Source organism: Danio aesculapii, chromosome 7 (assembly GCF_903798145.1).
Source record: "Danio aesculapii chromosome 7, fDanAes4.1, whole genome shotgun sequence".
NCBI lineage: Eukaryota > Metazoa > Chordata > Actinopteri > Cypriniformes > Danionidae > Danio > Danio aesculapii.
The window spans coordinates 11,714,171-11,731,583 of NC_079441.1; the positions used below are offsets into that span (position 1 = coordinate 11,714,171).

Genomic DNA, 17,413 nt, shown 5'->3' on the forward strand with positions numbered 1-17,413 from the left:
GCCTATGACATCCAGTATAGAGAAGTCAGAAGCGCAAAGCTAAACTATATATTTCAGCTTTTTATACCCTTAGCTAAGATAAAGATCCACTACTAGAACAGTGTTCGGAAGCAGTGTTCAGAAACAGGTTTGTAGAGGCAGAGCATAGGTCATTCATAAGAAACAGGTGTATAACCTAATTAAATCATACGTTCAAGAACATGCTTATAAACCATGAACCATGCGTCAATCCCTCGGGCAAACGGATACATAGTCATCCGAGTATATTACAAAACATGAATCAACATTTAGGCAGTTTTATCATCAGCATTTAGACAGTTTTATAGCCCTTTATGCATACTGAGTCTGTATAGTATGCATACCTAATCCTACCTACAAATCGTCATGCATTGAGATTTATTTGTGCCAGCTGAGTAGAGAGTTCAGGGAGAGGTAGAGGTTCCCGAGCTGGCCTAGCCAGTCCGCTGGTTCGCCGCCCCCTCTTCCAGAAGCGCCTCTCCCTCATCTCACACTTGACTGCTTTAGAGAGAGTGGTGCTTTGAAGCATAGGAACGTCAGAGTACATGAGTAGTTTTCTGCAATGTCTCATGTAATCAATGTCATTATACCAATCCGACATCACATTAGATCTATTTAAAAAGCAAGCGATTGGTCCATATTTTACATTTCTGTCCAGAGAGGTCATGTTTTGATCCTCGATTGGTCTCACACAGGCAAGTGAAGCAAGGTCGGAGTTCACCGAGCTTGAACTTTGCAATGCAGTGAACTGCGAAAAACAGAGACGCACAAACTTGCGTTTCCGGTCTGACGCATTCGCATGCATATGAATGGAAGTCTATGGGGAGAAAGGTCCAGTGTGACTGCAGCTTACACACACACACACACACACACACACACAGCTGTTTGACACTATTCTCTGCACCTACCGAGTCAGTAAAGGACCACAGACACCTGCATCACGAAATGCACAGTTTTTTTTTTCTCCATACGTCGTGCGGTATCAAATTCCATTAAAACAACACCCTTCCAGCAGTTCATACTCTCATTCAAAATCTCGTTTGTTATGGGGGCATGCATAAAGTGTTCCCGAATGAAAGTTGAAGTGCCAAAATGCAGTTAAAGTTGACAAATTAAAAATAAAACAACGAAATTACATGAAACTCCAGAGGAAACGTGGATAGCATGATAACGCAATGACGTTAATTGAAATTATGTGCTCTAACATGTATAATGGGATCATGAAAGGAACATTCAAAAAGCAACTCATGTAAACACAAAAATGTAAAGGCAAATAATTGGATTACTGTTGTTCATGTAAACATAGTCATTGTTTCAGTTTAATTCTTCAGCCCCTGTATGGTCAAATTTGTATTTATTTGTATAAAAGTTATTATGAAGAATGCTTATTATTATTATTATTTTTAGCCGCCCTGTATATTTTTTCCATAATTTCTGTTTAATGGAAAGATTTTTTTCAACACATTTCTAAACATAATAGTTTTAATAACTCATTTATAATCACTGATTTAATTTATCTAAGTCATGATGACAGTAAATAATATTTGACTAGATATTTTTCAAGATACTAGTACTAGCTTAAGTGACATTTAAAGGGCACCTATGGTGAAAAATCTACTTTTCAAGCTGTTTGGACAGACATATGTGCATATATGGTGTATAGACCGTCATATTGGGGTGATATAAACACACCCAGTCCTTTTTTTTTCAATTTAGCAACATAAAAACGGTGGATCAATTGGAGCGGTTTTCAGATCGACCGCAACTTTACGTAGGAGTGCGGTCCCCCCGCCCACCGAATTGATTGACAGCTGCACGTATTAACATGTCCCGGTAGTCATGTGTATAATCATATAAACAAGACCAGACGTGCACAAAGCAACCGGGAATAAAAGGTCTGTTCAGTTCACTAGGATCATCAATCATCATCAAACGTGATCAAGAGTGAGTTTCACATGTATAAATTGTTTTAAAACAGAGCACGTGTGTAATAAATTACAGCGATTTACTTCAGCTTTACTTCATCAGCACAGCCGCCGAAAACAAATATTGCTTAAGGGGGCTAATAATATTGACCTTAAAATGGGTAAAAAAAAAAAAAAGATAATTATTCACAGGAGGGTGAATAATTTTGACTTCGACTGCACTGCATTTGTAAATTTGAGAATGGCTTTTCACACGAGCATTTTTCCACACGCTGTATGTTGTTAGGCTTTATTTTTCTCAGTATAGTGATTGTCAGTTTGTTTCTAGAAAGTTCCACGGACACAACTCTCTGAAGGAGTACTACGAGAAGGAGAGCTGTGTGCACTACATTCACAATGTGAGTAACACTACCTAGTGGAGAACTGAGAGAAAACATGTCTGATGTGCATGTCTGCTGTTTTTCAATAAAGTGTGTGTGTGCGTGTGCGTGTGTTTTGCAGATAAATGTGCCTCTGCTGCTGGTGAACTCTGGTGATGATCCGCTCGTGCACAACTCTCTGCTCACTATTCCTCGCACACTCGCAGGTACAAACACTACAAACAAACCATTCGATGTTTAACACTGTTTAAAAAGATGTTTAGTAAGCTTGCATGGAAATTTTTTTACTTATATTTTATTTATTTATTTTATTTAATGTTAACAAAACATACAGGCTGTAAATACAATATAATGAAATATATCAATTCAACTACCCCCACCCCCCTTCCCTGCGGTCAGTTTAAACTGAAGTATCCAATGAATAGAAGTTAACAGAAAAACAAAGTACAGTATCAAGTATCAATTATACAAAATAAGTTAATCGTTCTGCATCCTGATCATTGCTTTGTGCAATAAACATGTAGACATTGTCAGCAGCTGAAGTCCGGATCTTTAATGCACTCATTTGTACCAAGTTCACTCAAGCTGTGGATAATTCCAACATTATAATGTCCTGAAGTTGTATCAACCACTTGTACGTGTCCAAATTATGTGGAGGCAGCCAATGTTGGGCTAGTAGTTTTTTGGCAGAAGTTAAGCCAGCCAGCCAAACAGCTTTTTGTAGCTTGGTGAGATTCAGCGTAGAATCATCTCTCAGTAATAGAATGGAAGGATTCACCGGTACAGGATATTCAATCATTTTAGATTAGATAACACAGACCTCATTCCAAAGTTTTTATACTTTTCCACATTCCCACGTCATATGAAAAAAAGATCCAAGTTCCTGGTCAGGACATTTATCACATAGAGGACTAAAGGAGGCATTGAGACGATGTGTTTTGAGTGGGGGCCAGTAGGTTCTGTGACACAAGTTATCATGTATGAGTGGGGGGTGGGCGGAATATTTTATAAAGTGTGTAGTTTGTGTTATATGGAAAGATTATTATTTGTTCTGTTTGTTTTATACAGAAAATATGGGAATATAAGAAATAAAATATATTGTTCACATTTTTATCTGTTAACATTTTTATATTTTGTCTTTTAAACCTTTTTAGTTTAAAACTGTTTGTTAATTATTCAATTAACAAACCGTTTTTAATATAATTTTACTTCAACTGAATGACCGTAGTTAATTGCAGATTTTATTTTTTTAAATTAAATTAAATTAAATTTTATTTTATTTTATTTTTTTATTTTATTTTATTTTATTTTATTTTATTTTATTTTATTTTATTTTATTTTATTTTACAACACTAGCAACACCTGCACATGAAAGATCCACTATTATTACTGTTAATAAATTTTGCCTGTGAATTTGTGGACATTAAGATCTAAATCAATTATCAAAACATTGTTATAGTTTAATAATTTTTGTCTTGGCTTCTTATTAAACTAAAACCATAATAAGCTATTTATCAGCCACTTACTATATTTCAGCTTGTTATATATCCTAATACATTTCATATTTCATTCTAAGTAACTAAAACAAAAATAAAAAAATATTCTATAGACACTTCGAAAGAACATGTATAAAAGAAATGACTAAAGCTTTAACTAAAATCAAAACAATAAGCATATAATATTAATTCATATTACAAATTTTGATTTGATGTATTATTATGGCTCAAATATACACTAAAGCCAGAAAACACTTCATAAACGGTACTGTACTGTACTCGACTGCATATTGTTGTCTGTCAGTATAAAGTAACAGCACAGACACTGTATCTCCTCAACATCTTGAATTCAAGTTTGAAGCGTAATTATTAGCGTCAGAATTTGTGTGAAATGAACCAATAAGGAATGAACCTGCAAACAGAGCTTTGAGCTTGTTTTAGTGCCGTATTTTTCTGACAGTTTTTTTCTGTCCACTTCACATTGTTTCTCCTTCCTCTTTCGCTCGCCTACATCCTATATTTTCTCTGATCTTCTATTAGATTATGAAAAAACCTGAATTACTCCACACTGTTGTTGTTGTTTATGAGTATTCATGTGACATTCATCTAATCTTGTGTCATAAAGCAAACGATGACAAACTATTGGTCCATGTGAAGGTATGCTGAAGCCTGTTTGCTGTCAGAAAGTCAGGTGTGCGTGTGCGTGTGTGTTTTGGTGGTTTACAAGAACAGTTTTTTGTATAAAGACATTGCTATGATATACACTATATAAAATGCAATGGCAAAAAGTCAAGACAACAAATATTTTTATGTTGCTTTAACTTATTTTAATAAGTTTATCAGGTTTCCAGTAAATTCTTTGGGCCCAATCATACACCTGGCGCAATAAGGTGCAAGGCGAAATGATGGTGTGATTTGTTGCTATTTTCAGACCAACGCAACAGTAATTCAGCACATGATCGCTCTAATTGGAATTATTGTTTGTAACTTAGTTTGTTTCTAGATGGGTTTTGCAAACATGTGTATTTTTCATTATGTCTACCTTAAACTTAAGCCGTTTGCATTTCTCGCGGTCACAGAAGCTCCCTGTGATCTTAACTAGGTGCAGCTGGAAAGTGCGAGTGCATTGCCTCACGTGCGCGTCCCTTCATTGGAAATAAAATAACAAACTTGCCTGCAGGTCACACATCAGAAGCACCGCTCTGCGACGCGCAGCGCCATGCATTTTAGAATTCTAAACATAAGTTTCTATTAGGGTACACACAATGGCGCTTCAAGTTGGCGGCTGTCTGCGGGGCCCAGCCACAGCCATGTTTTTGCCGCGCTACAGAGCGCCATCTGAATTGTTTAATTTTATATAACATCTGAATGTGTGTGTGTCTGAGTGTGCCGTGTCGCGGCTCTAGTGCCTCAGTCAAAGTTAATTCAGTATATGTGGTTATTAGTCTTGGTGTAAAAGCTTGGAACTTTAAACTAGCACACAGTTGGCTGTAAAACTATACAAAGACACAAATGATTTTGTACTCTCTGCTTGATCTGTGTCCGAGTCGTACATGTACGGCTGAATGCTGGTCCTCTCACTCATGTTGCTTCTCTCTGTCTGCCTGTCTGCTGCCATACACAAAGAAGGGGAGCTCTTGGCTCCGCCCCCTTGTTACGGTGGGCGGGAAGTCGAAACTAATTTTTTATGAGAAGCAACACACCCTTAAAACAGCGAGCTGTGTACACGCCCCCAAAATAACACTTTTTAACACATTATAATAAAACAATCTGAGTTGTGTTTTGAACTGAACCTAAACTAGCACACACAGAAGAACCATAATATTAAATCCTAAAAAGGGGTAAACTATGTGCCCTTTAAATAGCAAGTCGAATTGCGCCACTTTGTGGACTGATGTGTGTGCGTGTTTGCTCGTTGCTATTTTAAAGAACAGCAATAGACTGAGCTATTGACCAACTAAAAGCTGGTCCTACAGTAAGTCCAGCACAGAGCGCGTTAGTTATGTGTCTATGCAGGTCCATAGAATATTGATAATGTTGAATATTGTTATTATTAGTAGTATTATTAATTATATGCATATTCATATTTGTTTTAATAAAAACAAGTTTAGATTCGTCCACCTGTTGGGTTTTGAACCATATAGGGCATAAGAATAGGACATGTGTTTGGATATAACTGAGTTTTTTGACCACACTTCGTTATTATTGTTCATTTATTGGTTTGCTGGAAATTAGAACTGAATTTAGAAATAGTTTTGAAACAAATCTTTGCGCTTAACAAACTAAATTAAATTTGTAGGCTGATGGATGTCTTCAGTGGAGTGCGTACAGCACTGTTTCCTTATCCACGAAAGTAAAGGAAAAAAGTTAAAAGTAAAATAAAGAGAAAGTAAAGAGGCTGAATAGAGGAGGCTTGTTCCTATCCTCGCTGCAGAGGGTTTTTTAACTGTTTTCTCGCTAGTGAAGCGTTCAGTTTTTCAGTCCGCCATGTAAAAAGCAAATGAACCATGGCACTATGCAACTGACTCTTAAAGGAAATGTCAGATGAGACGTGATTGTTAACCAATCACGTTTGAGCATAAAGTGATTGGTTGCAACTCACACACACAACTCATTAAGAGAATAAGCACAACCCTGTTAGACCATGTGCTGTGGTGCAGAGTGTATTTTTCCATCCTTAAAATAACAAAAGTGGATTCAGACACGCCCTTAATGCTTTTGCGCCCTGTGCTTTAGACTTTGCACTTAGATCGTTAAAATAGAAATAGAGCCCTTTAAGTTATGCAAAGTTTAACTTAATCTTTTTTGTCAGTTTGATTGAGTTTAGAAGACTATAAAAGTAAATTTGATTCCACTAAAAAAGTGCAAGCAGGTAGTTGTGCTGTATTATGGTGGTTTACGATGACATGCCTAATGTCCTTGTAATTCAAAATGCTTCAAAATCATATTTAATGGCGTTTTGATATTTAAATTTGGCCACAGGTTTCCATCCATCATTTTGTCTTTCATCCATCCATCCACCCATCATTGTCTTCTATCCATCCATCCATCATTTTGTCTTCTATCCATCCTTGTCTTTTATTCATATATCCATCCTTGTCTTTTAATAATCCATCCATCCTTGTCTTCTCCATCCATCCTTCCATCCTTTTCTTGTATTATCCATCCATCCATCCTTTGTCCTCTATCCTTCCATCCATACATCATTGTCTTCCATCCATGCATGATTTTGTCTTCTATCAATCTATCCATCCTTTTGTCTTTTATTCATACATCCATCCTTGTCTTTTAATAATCCATCCATCCTTCTCTTCCATCCATCCATCCATCCTTGTCTTTCAACCATCTTTTCCTTCTATAATCCATCCATCTGTCCGTCCATCCATCCTTTTATCTTCCACCCATCCATCCTTTTCTTGTATCTTCCATCCATCCTTTTGTCTTTCATCCATCCATCCTTTTCTTGAATCATCCATCCATCCTTTTGTCTTTCATCCATCCATCCTTTTCTTGAATCATCCATCGATCCCTTTCTTTCATCCATCCTTCCATCCTTTTTTTGTATCATCCATCCATCCTTTTGTCCTCTATCCTTCCATCCATACATCCTTGTATTCCATCCATGATTTTATCTTCTATCAATCTATCCATCTTTTTGTCTTTTATTCATCCATCCATCCTTGTCTTTTAATAATCCATCCATCCTTGTCTTCCATCCATCTTTTCCTTCTATAATCCATCCATCTGTCTATCCATCCATCCTTTTCTTCCATCCATCCATCCTTTTCTTGTATCATCCATCGATCCTTTTTTTTCATTCATCCAACTTTCATCCTTTTTTGTATCATCCATCCATCCTTTTGTCCTCTATTCTTCCATCCATACATCCTTGACTTCCTTCCATCCATGATTTTGTCTTCTATCAATCTAACCATCCTTTTGTCTTTTATTCATACATTTATGCTTGTCTTTTAATAATCCATCCATCCTTGTCTTTCATCCATCTTTTCCTTCTATAATCCATCCATGCGTTCATCCATCCATTTTTTGTCTTTCTTCCATCCATCCTTTTCTTTCATCCATCCATCCTTTTCTTGTATCATCCATCCATCCTTTTGTCCTCTATCCTTCCATCCATGCATCCTTGTCTTCCATCCATCCATGATTTTGTCTTCTATCAATCTATCCATCCTTTTGTCTTTTTCATACATCCAACCTTGTCTTTTAATAATTCATTCATCCTTGCCTCTTCCATCCATCCATCCATTCTTTTGTCTTCTTTCCATCTTTTTCTTCTATCATCCATCTATTCTTTTGCCATCCATCCATCCATCCATCCATCCATCCATCCATCCATCCATCCATCCATCCATCCATCCATCCTTTTCTTATATCATCCATCCAACCTTTTGTCTTCTATTGTTCCATCCATCATCCATCCTTTGTCTTCTACCCATCCATATCGATCTATTCAGAATAGATAGAATATATATCTTATTTTTTGTTATTATTTATTTATTTATTTATTTATTTTTTAAGGGATTCTTCCCCCGAAAATGTCAACACTAGCTGCCTTTACACGTGCCTCCTGCCATGGATTCCCCATCCTCCCTATTTATTTTCTGGTTCACTTTTTGCAAACGTTGACTTTGTTGTGATTCTGAGTTTTCCTGGTTGATTTTTGTCCTCCTCCAGAAAAGAAAGAGAACGTGGTCTTCGCTTTGACTCTCCACGGTGGGCATCTGGGCTTCTTCGAGGGTGCAGTTCTGTTTCCCCAGCCGCTCACCTGGATGGACAAGGTGATCGTGGATTACGCCACCGCCATGTGCCAGTGGGAAAAGCAGAAACCCCCCTGCCAAAGCCAAGATGCCCAGTCCAGCCAAACCACATGCCAAGAAAACACATCCTAACCGGACCAGCTTCTGCAAGATTTTTCACTTCTTCCTCTTTTTCTATCAAATGAGGTGAATCCCGACGACTTTCTAAAAGGGAGACAAAGCAGAAAAGCCACTCGATGACCAAAAAAACCACACACACACTCTCTCTAATGTGTAGCGATGGGCAGCGTTTCACATTTACTGTAGTCTGTGGTGGTTTAGATCGTTGATAAATGAGGAGTTTATCACAGGATCTGGCAACAGGAGCTGAGTCAATCTCACAAAAACACAGAAGAAGAAGGAAAAACTTATTTTTGGAGAATATTGAAAGGAAATATTTTGCGTAGATAAATGTAAGGCGTATTTTTTGGGCTATTTAAATTTTTTGCATATAATATTAAGCACAGTTCACCTTAAACTAGCACTTTTCCGTATTTTGTACTTCATTATTGTTGAATTTCGGGATCTTAATCTTTTCTTCAACAACTTTTAATGTTGAAAAGTTTGAAAAAAGTGACTTTTATTGACGTTTTTAATAGTTTGAAGTGATATATACTTTGTATTGGTGTTGTAAATTATGGTACAAAAACCATACCAGTACTTTTATTTAAAATCTACACTTAATTCTCTAGATTTTATTTCTTCTAAAATTAGAAATTTTAATGTTCATAATGGTCACTTTTGTTAAACATCACAGTTAAATTTTCAACATCAAATGTTGACTGATCAAAGGTAAAAGTCCAATAATGCAACTCGTAATCGTAAATGAACAACAACAACAAAATGAATCATGAAATCTGGAATCTGCTAAATAATTAGATTTTTTACAGTGGTGATTTAATGGTCACTTTCACACTTTTTTCTTGGTGCAAAAGAGTAAAACATGGGATTAATGAATGACACTTAATAATAACAAAATATTAAAATACAATAAAGTACAAATTCAATACAACAAATAATACTATGATTATAATTCAAAACATAAATAATAAAAAAATAATAGTATTTAATTTATTGCGTAACAATCTTACAATGCAAAAAATTATATATATATATATATATATATATATATATATATATATATATATATATATATATATATATATATATATATATATATATATATATATATATATATATATAAATAATTGTTACATTGTAAGATTGTTATGCAATAAACTGAAAACCATTTTTTTTTATTATGTTTTGAATTATAATCATAGTATTATTTGTTGTATTGAATTTGTGTGCGTGTGTGTGTGTGCGTGCGTGCATGCGTGTGTGTGTGTGTGTATATGTATATATATATATATATATATATATATATATATATATATATATGAGAATGTGTGTATGTATATAATTAAATTATATATATCTATAATTAAATTATTTATATATATATATATATATATATATATATATATATATATATATATATATATATATATATATATATATATATATATATATATATATATATATATATATTGAGAGCAATGTTAAAATTAACATGACTCAAAATTAAACGTTGCAAAAGTAAATAATTAAATATATAATCATAAATAAAAATCATGAATATAATAAAATAAATAGTGCAGAATAAAATATGTTTTTTGGTATGCTAATGCTAATTTGGCATATGTTTTTTCTCCCAGTGATTTTTTTATTTTATTTTTTACTGTATTGCATTAAATATAATACCATAAATTAGCATATTATGATCAAAATATATGCCTGTAACAATGCAAATATTGAGTGATCCTTAAGAACCAGCTCACTTTTATTGGTATATAAGTATGACCAATGCTTTTGTGAGATTGACTCGGCTGACTTGCTAAACCACACACGGCGAGCTTCACTGTACATAACACGAGACTTTCAGAGAAGTAAATGTTATGCAGGCACTGTGTGCTTATGAATATGACCGACAAGCCGTCTTGACTTTTCATCACAATGTGGTCTGGTTTAAGCACACCAAACCGTTTTAAGACCAACCAGACCTTCTCCAGTCCACCATACTGTAATATGACATTAAAACAAAACTCCTTTTTCAATCCATGTCACCTTCATTGTAGATTCGGGGTTTTTTTTTTGTTTTGAGCACTTTCATGTAACATTTGCCATATGATGCATAATGTTATTTTTTTAAAACTAGGAAAAAAGAGGAGATCGCCAGCAAAACGATCCCTCTTTTGATCATCCTGTAATTTACAGGACGTCCCATTAAGAGCACTACGAGTTTGTTTCTGCAGTATTGACTGTGTTTGTGGACCCTGTGTTGATTTGGGACCCGGTGGGAGACAATAGTGCATTTATTTTCGTATTTTTTTAAGACTCTTGTCTCTGAAAACTGGTTACTTGAGAGATTTGGTTTTTTTTGCTTTATATAATTCCGTTTTCATGTTTCGTGCAATTGTTATGGGTTTCTTTAGTCTTGGATTCAGGAGTTTCGTTGTTGTTGTCTACTAGAATAATTCAATGTCGAGGGGAAATGTGTGTAAATTTGAAGGGAACTTTAGGATTTGTGTTTCCAAAGAGCTGTACTGGATATTCTCACAGTGGTTTAGTGGTTTATTTCAGGGAAGCCAGAAATAATATGCAGCATATAAAGGGGAATCTCACCTAATGTCCAAGTTATCTTTCCTTTTGGTTTGAGTAAATTGTATTTATTAAAAGTATTGCAGTTATTTTCATTGAAGTAAGCACTTTTTGTAATGCACTTTTGCAATATTTCTCTTAAAAACAACTAGAAACTCTATTTAAAATAAACATTCTGTTGACAAGATTTGTTTTTAGAGTTATTATTATTTTCCAAAAGATTTTCCATTATTATTATTATGATGTTTATTCTTACAGTAAAAACAGTATTGTTATTTAAATTGAGACTTTTTGACTTTTGGTTTTGTTTTGGTTTTTGTTTTAGTATATTTTGTTGTGTTTTTTTTAGTTTTTGTTTGTTTGTTTTGATTGTTTAGTGTTTTGTTTTTTGTTTAGTTTTTTTGTTTTGTGTTTTGTTAAGTGTTGTTTTTTGTTTGTTTTTTTTAGTTCTTTTTGTTTAGTGTTTTGTTTGTTTGTTTTGTTTAGTGTTGCTTTTTTGTTTGTTTTTTTGTTCTTTTTTGTTTATTTTTTTGTTTGTTTGTTTTTGTTTAGTGTTGTGTTGTTGTTTTTTGTTTTGTTTAGTGTTTGTTTGTTTTTTAGTTCTTTTTGTTTAGTATTTTGTTTGTTTTGTTTTTTGTTTTGTGTTTAGTTTTGTGTTTTGTTTAGTGCTTTGTTTTTTGTTTGTTTTTTTGTTCTTTTTGTTTAGTTTTTTGTTTGTTTGTTTTGTTTTTGTTTAGTGTTTTGTTGTTTTGTTTAGTGTTGTTGTTGTTTTTTGTTTTGTTTTGTTTAGTGCTTTGTTTTTTTTGTTTAGTTGTTTTTGTTTAGTGTTTTGTTTTTGTGTTTTTGTTGTTTTGTTTAACTTTTTTTTCACTTTTTTCATTTTAACAGTATTTTTCTTCAGTAAACTAGTGTGTATGTGTAGAATACACTTATTTAAAATACAATTATTTCTCTCCATTTTTTATATATATATATATATATATATATATATATATATATATATATATATATATATATATATATATATATATATATATATATATATATATATATATATATATATATATATGTGTGTGCGTGCGTGCGTGCGTGCGTGTATACATGTATACATACCAATGCAAAAGCCTCTAAAAACCATCAGAAATCTTTTTAAATTAACTTTTTTTCTATTTTTTGTCTTTGTGTAGTTTCAGATATTTCACTGTTATGATGCTGAATAGATTATTTTCATTGCCTTTAAAGTCAAATAACAGCATATAAACAGAAGACTGAAAAAAATGCTCATTTTAGAAGAACATTGCAGATGGCATTTAGAGGTTTATATACTGTGTATATATAAAATTGAGAGTGAAATTAATTGTATTTCAATTGGGTTGAAATGTAACTTGGACATTTCTTGGTGGTGTGTTGTGAGATTACATCTTTATTATCATCATGCTGGCACTGAATATCAAGAGGTGTGTATAAAGAAATGAAACTGTTACCAAGGGAAAACCCAAAGAGCAGTCAAATAACCTGTGTAATGTTTAGTCTATTGTTTTTAATTAACAGTTCATCACTGATTTCCAGAAGCCCTCAGTCAGTCAAACATTGTGCGCATTTTTAACACGTGTAACTGCCTTCATTATTGTTTATTCGTCAACAGTGATGCTTCCTAAAGGTGAAAGTGTCAACAGCACATTCAGCGTTAGAAGTGTCAAAAAACACCACCACAGTTGAATTATTATGAGTTGAACAGCGCCTCCTGTAGGTGAGTAGGCATAACGACAGTCAAATTAATACAATAACATCCAGCGATTTAGTTTTTTTTTGGTTTAGACTGAGAGATTTACTTCCCAATGTAACAATTTATTTGTCTTAAGTCTCCGTATTGGGTGTTGATTTACCTCTTGAATCTCGTGTCCTAAAAGTTAGTCTGACGGGATCTAGTCAGGCCTTTTTTTACACCAGCACAAAGTCAATCTCTGCTGTAACTTCATCCAGTTTGCCTTTCACAACGTCTCCCACTTACTTTAATTCATTTTTTTGCACAGAAAACACTGCTTATGTTATTTGTTTTGTATTTGTCATCATTTTCGATGTTGTTTTTGTTCTCTCGTATGTACAGAAAAGTATGATAGTTTGAATGTTTGCATCATATCACTGCGTCTACTTAACAGGTAAATGGTTAGATGTGTTTAATTGTAACTTAGTGATGGTTTATTATGTAAACCAGGGAACAATTACTTGTTTGACGATCAGCAATAATGCTTTTTCTCTTTTTCTCCAGCCAAACCGAGACGGATAAGTTAAAGAAAGCATTGTGTCAAATGGAGTTTAGAGAAGAAGAAAAAGACAAGAACAGTCTATTTGCAGAATAGAGAGCAGATTATTGGCTCTATGTTCAGGTTGACACTGCCCAACGTCACTGTAATCACACAATTAAAGGTTTATTTTAGTCTAAAAATCACTTGCATTCCTATTTCTCATCAGTTTATTTTGTTTGATGGCTGGTTGTTGAATGTGTCTTTTTATTATTATTTTTTTCACAACCTCAAAACCCCATGCAGCATAGTATCTCAATCACTGGTGTGTTTCTGATTTGCAAAACCAATGGTGTGTGATTGAATAATTTATTATTACCAGAATGGTTATAGTGTTCCAGAAATAAATTATTTTCTTGTTTAAAAAGCAAACTTGCTGTTATGTGATTCATTTTTTTTCTCCAGTGGAAATTCTTCTACATTTTAAATGAGTGTGATGTAGTTTTGAATAGTTAATAATGTTGAATAGTTTAAATTTACTTTATGCAAATCAAACTTACGTGCAAAACCCGAATATTACATAAATAATTCGTGAATAAAGTACAATTACCATCCAATGAGTCGAGCTATGATTCCCACGATACGATATTATCACGAGGCTTATATCTTATATTAAGTATTATTACTTGTATGTATTAATATAATATTGTTGTCATGATGCAATACCCACGATATGATGTTATCACGATACTTGATGCACAATATATTATTGGCCATAATGGGCCATAGACAGGTCTAATAATTTTTTTTGGACAAAATTCAAATAAATAATAATAATTCTATTAAAAACATGTTTACTATAAGCATAAAACATGTTCTAACTTTTCAGGCCTTTAGCCAGGGGCGTTCGGAAGACCCACCCCTCACTGAGAAAGATCCAGAATTTGTCCCATACATGAGCTCATTTGTCCATGATAAGTAATGAAAATAATCCATCGAAAAAGGCTTTAAGACCAAATGGAATCCTCTGTCAGCTGTTGCTTCAGTGGGACTATAATCTGATGTAGGAGAAGTCTTCTTTCACTGTATTGTTTTTAAACAGAGAAAACATTTACAGGTGACTTTATTCTAAATCTTGGACCTTATTTCTGAAATAAAAATGAGCAATAAAAAGGTGTGAAGCACCAGAAGCTGATCATATTAAGTTAATTTGAATATATTTTGGCTGTTTTTGATTTCCAGGAATTTTCAAATGTACTTTTTTTTACCAAAAAGACTAGAAAAATTCAGAAGAATTCATTATTATAGTTTTTATTATTATTATTATTATTATTATTATTATTATTATTATTATTATTATTATGTTTTAATTATTATTTTTTATTGAAATGGCCAAATTGGGACTGAGGACAGTTGAATGTGCTGGCCAGTTTGTTTTTTGTCTAATAAATGACAGTAGGCTACAGTTTTTTTTACTTTAAACCTTTAACAGATGGCTATTTTTTCCTAATGATGTAATAAATTTGTGTTTTAAAATTTAGTCTTGTTTACATTTTTTTATTGCAATTTTTTAGGAAATATTTTTAGTACATCATTAAAGTGTGCTTATGATGACATCTGACTAGTTAATCCAGCAAAAACAATCACTAAAATGCAGTAGTTATATCTTATAGTATTAATTAATTAATATTTTATCCATAACCCACAGTAAATAAAAATAGTAGTTAATAGATATATAAAAAGCAACAACATGCAAATAAAAAGACCTCAGCCTTTAATTTTTTTCATAGGATCACTTATTAGATTAGTACATTAGATTAACAAAACAGGCTGATTTTATAGCACCAGGTTAAACTTTCTGACTCCTTTATGGTAATCAAATACATTGAAAATAAATACAGGCCACAACTGAACATTGAGGATGATCTCCAAAATTAAACCAATAGACTTGTGCTGAAAACATGGTGTCCATCAGGCTCGTTAAGGTGAGGTTAATATTAAATTGTATGTTATTAAAATTAAATTAAATTAAAACATCCTTAGCTTGGAGTCCTGTATAAAACTGAAATTTAATTCACAATGATTTTAAAAAAAGACTTAAGTCATACATTTGAAATAGTGACTGACACCTGCAGAAACCATGGTTGTGATGTTCTATTCCACTATGGGTTTTTAGAAGTATCTGTTTTACAATACATGACTCTCTTCTTTTTTGTACTATCATGGTTACATCAAAATGAGTAGACTATAAAGTATTAATTATCAAGCCAAAAAAATGTACAATCCAATTATGTAGACACTGCTATTTTTATAAAAGAATATGTGCAAATAAACATACACACTTTTGTCTTTGCAGACTTTTCGTCTTTGCATTAACTTATGTTGTATTCCAGTTTTTCTCAGTCGCTTTGGTACATTTCTCAGATTTAAAATTTACAAAACAGTAAGTGCATTTCTCAAAACAGCACATACAAATAGCAAAACAGCATGGATTACCTGCAAAAGCCAGTCTCTTGCTTAAAATCCTTAGTTCTTCTCAAACTGGATTATTGCAACTCTCTACTAGCCGGGCTTCCAGCTAATTCTATCAAACCTCTTCAGCTGCTTCAGAACGCAGCAGCACGAGTGGTCTTTGATGAACCCAAAAGAGCACATGTCACTCCGCTACTCACCCGTTTGCACTGGCTGCCAGTTGCTGCCCGCATCAAATTCAAAGCTCTGATGTTTGCTTACAAAGCGACCTCTAGCTGTGCTCCATCGTATCTGCTCTCACTTCTGCAGATTTATGTGCCCTCCAGAAACTTGCGTTCTGTGAATGAACGTCGCCTCGTGGTTCCATCCCAAAGAGGGAAGAAATCACTTTCCCGAACTCTCACATTCAATCTGCCCAGTTGGTGGAATGAACTCTCTAACTACATCAGAACAGCAGAGTCACTTGCTGTCTTCAAGAAACGACTAAAAACTCAACTATTTAGTCTCCACTTTCCTTCCTAATCTTAACTGCCTCTCTGGCTATACCACTAACTGTACGCTCTCTCACACAAAAAAAAAAACATTACTAATGCTTAGCTTCTTAGACTTTACACAACTGAAACTTGTCTATAGCACTTGTTCACTGCTGCTCTTATAGTTGTGTAAATTGCTTCCTTGTCCTCATTTGTAAGTCGCTTTGGATAAAAGCGTCTGCTAAATGACTAAATGTAAAGTAATGTAAATGTAAATCTCTCAATGAACATGTCAGTGCCGTCAGAATGACAAGTTCCTGTGTCATTTTGTACGGATAAGACAGTCCGTCATGTTTAGGGCCAGACGGAATCTCTGGACATTTTTTGCCATTTCTGCGCAGAATTGTGTTAAAAATCTGCAGATTTATGCTGAATTATTTTGGGAGTATCATAACTAAAACCTTATTATATTAAATAACAAGTAATACCTTTTTAACTTGTATTCAATGTTTACAATGCAAATCCAATTAGATCCTCTTTATTTGGTAAACAAAGCAAGTCTCTCATATAATATATCTACTAAAAGACAGAAAATATTACTGTACAAACTGTATTGTGAATAAATCATATGAATAGTTTCATATTAGTCAATATTATTGTAAATAATTGAAAAACTGAATATATATAGATTTACACACATTTACACAAGTAAATAAACAGAATTAATGATGGGCTAAAAATCTGTGGAATTCTGCGCACGTAGATTCTGTGTGGGCCTAGTCATGTTGTTAGTATAACAGTGTACTCTGGAGCGATGTTCTGATGTAAACTGTGGCTAGTTTATTTATTTCTTTGCTGTTTGTACTGTAACTTTTTTTCCTCACCACCCACTGGTCATTTACACAAGACAAAATTGTGTTGTTGGAAA

The 17,413-nt window shown here is 33.5% G+C and overlaps 1 protein-coding gene across 1 annotated transcript in view; it reads left to right on the plus strand.

The window, feature by feature from the left end:
* The window catches only part of abhd2a (abhydrolase domain containing 2, acylglycerol lipase a), a 50,208-nt gene extending 40,552 nt beyond the window's left edge, over positions 1-9,656 (plus strand). Inside the window, 3 exon segments of the mRNA XM_056462706.1 lie at positions 2,272-2,341; positions 2,445-2,529; positions 8,515-9,656. Coding sequence (XP_056318681.1) covers positions 2,272-2,341; positions 2,445-2,529; positions 8,515-8,729 — 370 coding nt within the window. The 3' untranslated portion in view covers positions 8,730-9,656.
* Positions 9,657-17,413: the final 7,757 nt, after the last annotated feature.